General features: G+C 36.3%; 1 protein-coding gene across 2 annotated transcripts in view; it reads left to right on the top strand.

Moving 5' to 3' along the window:
• CEP120 (centrosomal protein 120) overlaps positions 1 to 7,019 on the top strand; it is an 86,737-nt gene extending 79,718 nt beyond the window's left edge. For both annotated transcript variants that reach the window (XM_004696580.4, XM_045285303.1), the window contains 2 exons: positions 2,104 to 2,249; positions 5,202 to 7,019. In XM_004696580.4, the coding sequence (XP_004696637.1) occupies positions 2,104 to 2,249; positions 5,202 to 5,439 (384 nt within the window). In that variant the 3' untranslated portion in view covers positions 5,440 to 7,019. The remainder of the gene's footprint in view (positions 1 to 2,103; positions 2,250 to 5,201) is intronic.
• The last annotated feature ends 2,371 nt before the right edge of the window (positions 7,020 to 9,390 follow it).

Raw genomic sequence — 9,390 nt, forward strand, 5'->3', positions numbered from 1 at the left:
TTTATCTATAATAAGGTATTTTAGTTTTGTCTTCTCATTTTTAACTCCATAAAGTAGATGCTGTTAATGGTTTATACCAGTGGTTGTCAACCTGTGGGTCGTGACCCCTTTGGGGATTGAACGACTCTTTCACAGGGGTTGCCTAAGACCATTGGAAAACACATTTCTGATGGGATCTACTCACATGCTTACTATTTTTCTTTACTTGCCATGCCTTTTTAGATCTCAGATCTTTGGGTGTTCATTTAAATCTGTGTAGAGAACGGCTTGTTTTGGCATTTCTTTTTTAATGAGAGTCAGTAGTGGTAAATTGTTTCTGTCCAAAAATGTGTTTTACCCCTGTCTTTGAAACATAGTTTTACTTAATACACTAGTCCCTGTTGATAATTTTCTCTCAATACTCTGAAGATATTTTTTGTAACTTTTCCTGGCTTTCACTTGTTCTCTTGTGTTAACTATTGAAATAATGTCATTCTTTAGTAAATAATTTGTCTTTTGCTTTGGATGTTTTTAAAGTATTCGCTATGTCTTTGATGTTCTATAAGAGTATATCGTAAATAGCAGCTCTTTCATTTTGTACAGTTTCTTTTATTGTTGGTAATATACATAGCAAAACTTACACCAGTTCAACAATTTCGACGTGTATAATTCAGGGACATTGATGACACTGAGTCGTACAACCATTCCCACCGTCCGTTTCTGAGTTCTTCCTCTCCACTGAAGATACAGTTTCTAGCTACTTCCAGAGTTAGCTATCCAAAATTTCAGTTCTATTGTGAGTCTAATTAATTCTCTTATCAAACAAATAAACAAAAGCCCTCACTCCATCAAGACTATTCTGACTAATGCTGACCTTACAGATAGGCCATAAAAGAGAGTAATATTCATGATCAGTGTTCTTTATAAATTAATCTATCTGGTTTAAAATGGAACACTGGTGGTGTAGTGGCCACTTGTTGGGCTTTGCATCTATGGTCAACTGTTCAAAAACCATCAGCAGCTCCTTGGAAAAAGACTGAGCTTTCTACTTCTATAAACAGTTACAGTCTTGGAAACCCTGTGGGGGTCACTATGAGTCAGCATTGACTCAATGCCCAGGAGTTTATTTGGTTGTAACATTTCAGGGATATTTGGGCTTACTTATGAAATCTACTCATAAACCAATAGTTTAAGAATGTCTGTTGAATAAGATAACTCTGAAATCTTAGTAAACAATTTTATGGATAAGTGAATAAATGTTTTTTTTTGATGGACACATAATGTAGGTCCCAACCCCAAAATTATTATATATATTTAACATTATTCTAATGAAAATTAATTAGAAAAGGAAAAGGTATGGTGTATGCTGTGGTGAGGAAAGATAGAGATTTGCCTTGGTAGATTTGTACAAGAAACTTTGTTTACCCATCCATGAGGTTCCATGCTGAAAAAAGAAAAGTACTGAACCTAAAGAGATGTGGAGAGGGATTTGTTAAATAACTGTATATTATAACACAATTGTTTTAGTGTCGCATCGGGTTAGTGCCAAATGCCTGTCATTGAGAGGTTCATCCAATCTGAGGCATGTTACACCCTTATTTTAAGGAGATATTTAATCTACTAACCTGGAGGAATTATAAAGTTTAATAAAACAAAATTAGTTCCATTTTACTCAAAATATGTACATCTGTGCACACATATTGGTATGAGCCTGGGGAAAAGGTCTAGAAAGGCATGTTATTTGAGGTAGGTGTAGGATTGGTGGTTTATGCAAACAAGAGTATTAAGGTTTTTTGTATTTTTTTTTTGTAATTAAATATTTCTTAGATCTTTCTCTCACCATTGATCCTTGTAGAATCTCATTGTATTGACAATGGCCTCTTTTGTTTTCAACTTCTATTACATGATACTCGCCTAGCCTCAATCACTGATTGGGCGCAGATGATGATGAATTATCATAGGAGGAGTAGAGTATTCAGAGAGGATCTGAGTGTTTCTAGATGTTATGTGACTCATAGGATTGGCAGGACATGCCTAGATCACAAAATAGGATTATAACCACACATCACATATGAAATATATTTGTTCCTAACGCTAGGGATCTGGTTTCTTTCTTCTTTCAAGCGTGAGCAAGAAAGTCAAATGGCTCGTCTTAAAAAACAGCAGGAAGAGTTGGAACAGATGAGATTACGTTACCTGGCTGCTGAAGAAAAAGATACAGTAAAAACTGAGCGGCAAGAATTATTGGATATAAGAAATGAATTGAACAGGTATAACTAAAAGACTGCGTCTCCTTCACCCCCACCCCCACCCCCCCATCAAACCAAAAGTTTTAGTAGAACAACCTTTACTTGGTCATGAGTATGGGGAAGGAATAGTCATGGTCTAAGGTAGTGCTACATGCTCACTCTGCTCATGTGGCATGAAACGGCATGTACTATTCTCATGTAGTCTGCAGGTACATTTATTTGATATGTGTATTGGAGACAAGGTATTAAAAATATTTATAACACTCTTAAGAACTTCCTATAATGTACAGTGCTTTATTGTTTTATTTCAACAAATAATGTCTTAGCCCCCTGCTGTTTGCTTCCATTGTTTTGGTGACTTAAGTGAAGATAGCCATTTTGCCTGTAGAATTTGGAGGTGATACAAAATTGAACTATGTCACTAGTGTCTTATCAAGTCAGGATTCTGAATGCACGAAAACTAATAAGATTAGATGTATCAGAGACAGAAGCAAAGTCCTCTGTTCAAGTTACATGAAAAATGGGATGTGCTAGATATAATAATAGGAGAAAGATGAGACTTTCTGTTCTTGGAAAGATCAACTCCTCAGAAACCAACAGGAGCAGTTCTGCTCTGTCCTATGAGGTTGCTATGAGTCAGAATTGAACCATTGGCAGTGAGTTGATACTTGATAAGAACAGAGAGAAACCCAAGAGGATTTAAGTAGCCCTTAGTACTACGTATAACTGGCTACAGGAAATGCTTCTAATTCACAACACTGGCTAACTGTGGTCTTTATAGATAGGATGACTTCAAATTGTGAATTAAGCATTTTTGTGCGGCCAGTTACACGGAGGAGTACAAAATTCTATCTTGTTAAAGCACTAATTGTAAACTGGTAAAAAGCTCCGCTCAGCAGAGCCTTCATACTATGCATTTTTCCTGCTAGACGAGCATCCAGCAACTCGTTCTGAGTCAGTGCACCCAGGGGCGTCACCTGGGAAGTTTCTCTCTGGTCCCAGTGAATTTTTTCATAAAAGCAGGTTTGCTTAAATCTCGTTTTTGTGATGGCTGATTGGAGAGAACAGTGTGCAGCCGTGAAAGTTTGTTTTCCTGCTTGGGGAAAAAAATGCCACAGAAACAGTTGTGATGTTGAACACAGCTTACAAGGATAGCGTTATGAGAAAAACTCAAGTGTACAAGTAGTTTTCTCGTTTTCAAAAAAAGTGAATTGTTGATTGATGACAAACCTTGTTCTGGATGTCTGTCAGCTTCCTGAATGGATGAAAATGTTGACTTGTAGTGCATTTGAAGTTCATTCTACCAGGTTAGACTGTGAATCAAGCTTTCTATTTAGAGGTTCTGAAAAGATTGCATAATAGTGTGTGGGAAAAAAAAGGCCTGGTTTGTGGCAGACGGGACTGGTTTTACCACCACAACAATGTACCTGCTCACCCAGCCATCTAAAAACAAGGATGCTGCTGCATCCAAACAGATGAGTTGGGAAAATGTTCCAAAGAAAGGAATCACCAATTTGACAAATGTATTAAGTGTAATGGAGAGTACTTTGAAGGTGATAAGATTTTCTTATGAAAAATTTAAATATATAGCTTTGAAAAAAAGTTCATTTTTTGGGTGGTACCCCTTTGTATGTTAAAACATACTATAAATGCAGTAGATATTATTATCACTTAGTAAGTACACTAAGCGTTATTGGTACCTATCCATTTTTAAGGTAGCATCATCAACAATAAGGAGCCCTGGTTGTGTAATGGTTGAGCGAATTGGGCTGCTAACTCAAGTTCAGCAGTTTAAAACCACTAGCCGCTCCCTGGGAGGAACTCGGCCTTTCTATTCCTGTAAAGCAGTGGTTCTCAACCTGTGGGTCGCAACCCCGTGTGTGTGTGTGTGTGGGGGGGGGGGTGTCGAGCGACCCTTTCACAGGGGTCACTTGATTCATAACAGTAGCAAAATTAGTTATGAAGTAGCAACTAAAATAATTTCATGGTTGGTGGGGGGCTCACCACAACATGGGGAACTGTATTAATGGGTCATCAGGGAGGTTGAGAACCACTGCAAAGAGTTGCAGTCTGAGAAACTCACGGGCCATTCTCCCCTGCCCTATAGGGCCACTTTGAGTTGGCAGCAGCTTGATGGCCGTGGATTTGGTTTTTGGTAAGATCAACAGTATTCTATTGGCAGCATCCACATTTCAGACTGGCGCCTGCTACTACTCTTTTTCTATCTCCTAGATGAGATCACCACAACTGTAACTTGCAGATATACATACAAAGCCTTAAAACACAAGGCATTCACATTTATGTCTACTTTAGAACTATGATAGAGACTTTTTAATTCACTACAGTATCCTAAATCCTAGAGTGAGCACAAATATTTGTTGCAAAAAGATTAGGAAAAATTTCATGTTCAAAACATTAACAACAAAAGTTTTGCAGAGCCTAGAGGTCAGCAATGAGGAACAGTTACTGTTGAATCCAAATGATGGAACATCTCAAAGACGTTTAGGAAAACAGTAGCTCAGTAAATATATACACACTATACACACATGTGGGAAGGTAATATGTAGCACATTGTATACATAGTGTTAATTTTTTTTAGAGAAAATATGTATTTAAACTACAAGTACTTTTTTTTTGAATTATATTTAATTGCAAAGCTATATATATGAAAATGTTAGATAGGCTATCTCTGTGTGGTAATATTGCATATGATTTTTATTTTTGTATATTTCTAGAATTTCTACAACTTTCATGTGTTACTTTAAAATGAGAAAGATACTGATTTTAAGACTACCGTTTAAAATTAATGTAAACTCTGCCTAGCCAAATAGAAGATTGGTTTCTCTTTGTCTTCTTCCTGAAAATTGAACTGAAATCTATGTTGTCATTGGGTTATTTGGTTTTCACTTATGATGTTAGGAAAACCAAGACAAGGTTTGTTGCCCGCTAATGACATTGGTCCGTTCTTCCCAGGTTAAGGCAACAAGACCTAAAACAGAATCAGGATGCCAGAGAAATTGCAAATGGAAAAATGGATAGCTCACATGGCAAAGCCTTGGAAGAAGGTTTGGATGATTATTTGACTCGCTTAATAGAAGAAAGGGATACTTTGATGAGAACGGGTGTGTATAATCATGAGGATCGAATAATAAGTGAACTGGACCGACAGATCAGAGAGGTTTTAGCAAAACACAATGCCAGTAATGAATAACATATGGGACATCTTTACGAAGACCCTCCAAAGAGAGAGAAATAGATTTTTAAATGCTATTTTCAATTTTTTGTAAGCAGAACTTTGTATGGTATTGTATAGTATTTATTTGATTTTATTAACTTTATGCTACCTCTCCCATGATGGTTTTATTGTAATTGTTTTTTACATACTCATTTGAAATGATTCTTCAGTGTTTCTCATCATTTATAATTTGATGACTAACTTTCAAAACAGCCTTTCACTAAATTTGTTGAAGAAAACTGACTGCACTAATTTTCACTTCTAGAATTTTGTATGTTGAGCCAAAAAAACATGTGTTGCACTTTAACAGTACTATGTCTTATGTTCCATTTTAATATATATATCTTAAAACTTGAGACCGATTGTAGATATAACCAGTTTTACTTAACTTGATTTGGATGACCTATCTTATTTTTTTCTTTGAACTTGTAATATTTGCAAGTGACCCGTTTGTAAGCATAAATCAAGACAGAGAAGCCATATGATATATTGAATGACATTAAGTCATTTAAATAAAATTAGTACGTATTACACTTGTTTTAAGAGCTATTGAACTTTCAGATTCTCAGCATACTCTTTTCAGAATATGAAGCAATAGTTTAGTATACTTTTCTCTGATGTCGTGTGCTCAAGATTACATTGTTTTCTTTTATTGGAATTCGAGGTTTTTCTTCCAACAATAGTAATATTAATTGTTACTTCAAATCTCTAAAATAATATGGAAACAGACATATAATCGCATTAACTAAGAAAATTGGGTTAAAACCTCACTATTTTGTACTGCCCCTGCTTTAATCAATCATTTTCCAAATTCCACATAAAATGTTAGTTACTGGGTTTATGCTGTGCCGTATCCATGTAGCTTTAAGGGTTCCTATAGATCGTATCCTGCAGAACCAATATTTGTCCCTCCAGCAACATTTTCTCACCTCCTTCTACAGGGTACTACAAAAGGTTTATTAGTGGAGGCATAAATTAAGTGAGCCTTATAAAATATTTGTAATTTTAAAATTCTGATTCCCAAAAATAAAAGGTGTAAGTATATGCTTTGGAAGTATATACCAATTTTCTGCTAACTTTCATAAAAGCAGAGTAGGCTATTTGGTAACATTAAAGCAGTTAATTTTCTGTTGTCTTCCAGTGGGCCTATTTCTTGTTTGTGAAATTCAAGTTCCTGCACACTTTATTAACAAATAACCCAGCAGTAAATAACAGAAAAAGGATTTACCTAATGAGAGACTAATGAGTCTGAATCATAGTGGGAATTCAGGATATTAATGCCGATTAGACATGATCTCTCATTGATTGGGTGGCACATGAATGGAACACAAGTATTCTTTCTGTTTTGCAACTTCTTGGGTAACTTGTGACTGTTAGGTTACCACCAATAACATTGTGAGCTGTGCATGACTGTTTTTAAACACTAGAGGGGGCCTTAGATTTAAAGACACAAAAAAGGATTTTTCAAAAACACCGCGTGGTTTATTTTGCCCTCAGTAACATGATCTTTTGCTATGTAATTGAACAAATAAAATCATAATGGTATCCCTCTTTGAGTTCTTGAGCAATCCATTACTTTTGTCTCCAAACAGCAGAGTGCTGGGCAGAGTGCTGGCGCTTCCCACTCAGGCCACTCATCTTCATGTCGTTCCCCCCCCTTTTTTCTTTAGTGCTTTCTTTGCAGGTCCTCCTAAACTAAACGTGTGGCATTGTAACATCTCAGCCATGTCCATTACATCGTGGTATTTAACATATTTATGTTGATTGCTTTACTGTCTTCTCAGGGTATGACCACTTGTGGAAGAGTGTTTGAGTGACCAAATGAGCACATTTCTTAATTCGTGCCCACAACAGCAGACATTTTATCGGTTCTTATAATAGGAAATGAAATGTACATTAAGATATTCCATGGAGAATGTCTCCTTTAGCTAAAGCTGACACTGATTGCCTTGAAGGACTGTGTCATCTCTGTCAGGTCTTTGTTAATAATTGGTAGCTGGTCCTGACTTCCGTTGCTTTCACAGAAGTGGGAGGTGATGTAACCTACGAACATGTAGAGGCTCTGTTATTGGGAGAGACCAGTCCTGGAAGAAAGACATCAGCAGAGTAGACAGGCAGTGTACTTGAGGAAGAGCCTCAGTGAGATGGATTGACACTGCAAGCTGCAGCAATGGGTTAGGCGTAGCAATAATTGTGAGGATGGCCCAGGACCGGGCACTGGTTTGCTCTGTTATTGTGGGAGTCACTGAATCAACTCAGCAACATCTACTAATAACAAGAGAGGTACAAACTCAGGTAAAGAGAATATAATTTGACTAGGTAGTTTTTAAAAAATCATTGTATTGGGGGTTCATACAACTCATCACAATCCACACATATATCAATGGTGTCAAGCACATTTATACATTCGTTGCCCTCATCCTCAAAATACTTGCTCGCCACTTAAGCCCTTGGTATTAGCTCCTCATATTTTAAATGAAAATCAATGTGTACTTTTTAACCTGAACACAAGGTAAATTGGAGGATCCTGGGAATTTAAGACTATAATACTGTACCTTCATGTTTAAAAAAAATTAAGATATGTTACCCTTTAGAAAAGATCAGTATAAATAAATAAATAAATAAAAACAACTGATTGTTTAACTTAGAAGATGGTCCAGACTTATTTTTTATTCAGACTGCTATTTTTTTAAGAAGGTTCTTTTTTCTTTTTTCTTTAATATGAATGTAGGAACCATTTATTTAAATTTTCATTTAATTTTTCAGAATCCTGAAAATTCAAAGAACTTTTTAAAAAAGCCATCTAATCTACATGTAAACAGATTGGTCTATATTGAAAATTGAGAATGAAAAAACAATCTAAATGTGGATACTTTTTAAAAAGCTAGAACTTCCAGACAAGCAGTACATCTACAGTACTAACTGAGCCTATTCTTGTAATGTTCAACCAATAGGATAATAAAGAAGCAAATAAAAAATGCAAATGACAAAAGTGAAAAATTAATCATGAATGGAAGTGTAACAGCAATTAAATTCTTTTTAAAAGAGAATACTTAAAGAAAATAAGTAATAGACTATTAGAACATGAATGATTAAAGTAAAAATTTCATTTGTTATATGCAGATAATTCCTTTATGTGAGAGCATTTGGACAAAGTTAAAAATTTTTTTTTTAATTAAAAGATCATTTTATCATGGACTCGTACTGCTCTGACCCCCCTCATTCTCAACAATATTTGTTTGTATTGGGTGTTTTATTACCCAGATTACCAGATCCTGTTGATACCTCATGATCACATAGGCTGGTGTGCTTCTTCCATGTGGGCTTGTTGCTTCTCTGCTACAGGGCCACTTGTTTAACTTCAAGCTTTTAAGACCCCAGGTGCTATATCTTTTGATAGCCAGACACCATCTGCTTTCTTCACCACTTTTGCTTATGCACCCATTTTGTCTTTAGCGATTGTGCGGGAGGGTGACCGTCACAGAATAACAGATTGTTAGCACAAAGTGTTCTTGCATTGAGAGAGGGCATGAGCAGAGGCCTGACGTCTGTCCATTAGCTCAGCGTGTTGCCTTATAAATATATGAACATAGGCCAATACCTCTATTTTTATGAATTAATATATTTACATAGGTACACACCTATGCTTATACCTGTTTCCTTTTACCTTCCTCCTGCCCCACCATCACACTCACCCTTCTTCCACCTTTTAGTAATTCCTCTCAGCTAGATTGCTGTTGCTCCAACACCCCCAGGATCTCTACATCCTCCTCGTTGTTGATTTTAATCCCCCAGTTATTCCCGTTTATGGTGTTGTTTGCTCACCACTCCCTCCACAACAACCCCCACCCCAAGTCCCTCCAGACCATCGCTCCCATAGATTTCTCTACAAGGTTCCTTCCCATGCCTATCTTATGTAAATAGGCA

Source organism: Echinops telfairi, unplaced genomic scaffold (genome assembly GCF_000313985.2).
Source record: "Echinops telfairi isolate 266 unplaced genomic scaffold, ASM31398v2 ScPeMD7_7469;HRSCAF=8507_1, whole genome shotgun sequence".
Lineage (NCBI taxonomy): Eukaryota > Metazoa > Chordata > Mammalia > Afrosoricida > Tenrecidae > Echinops > Echinops telfairi.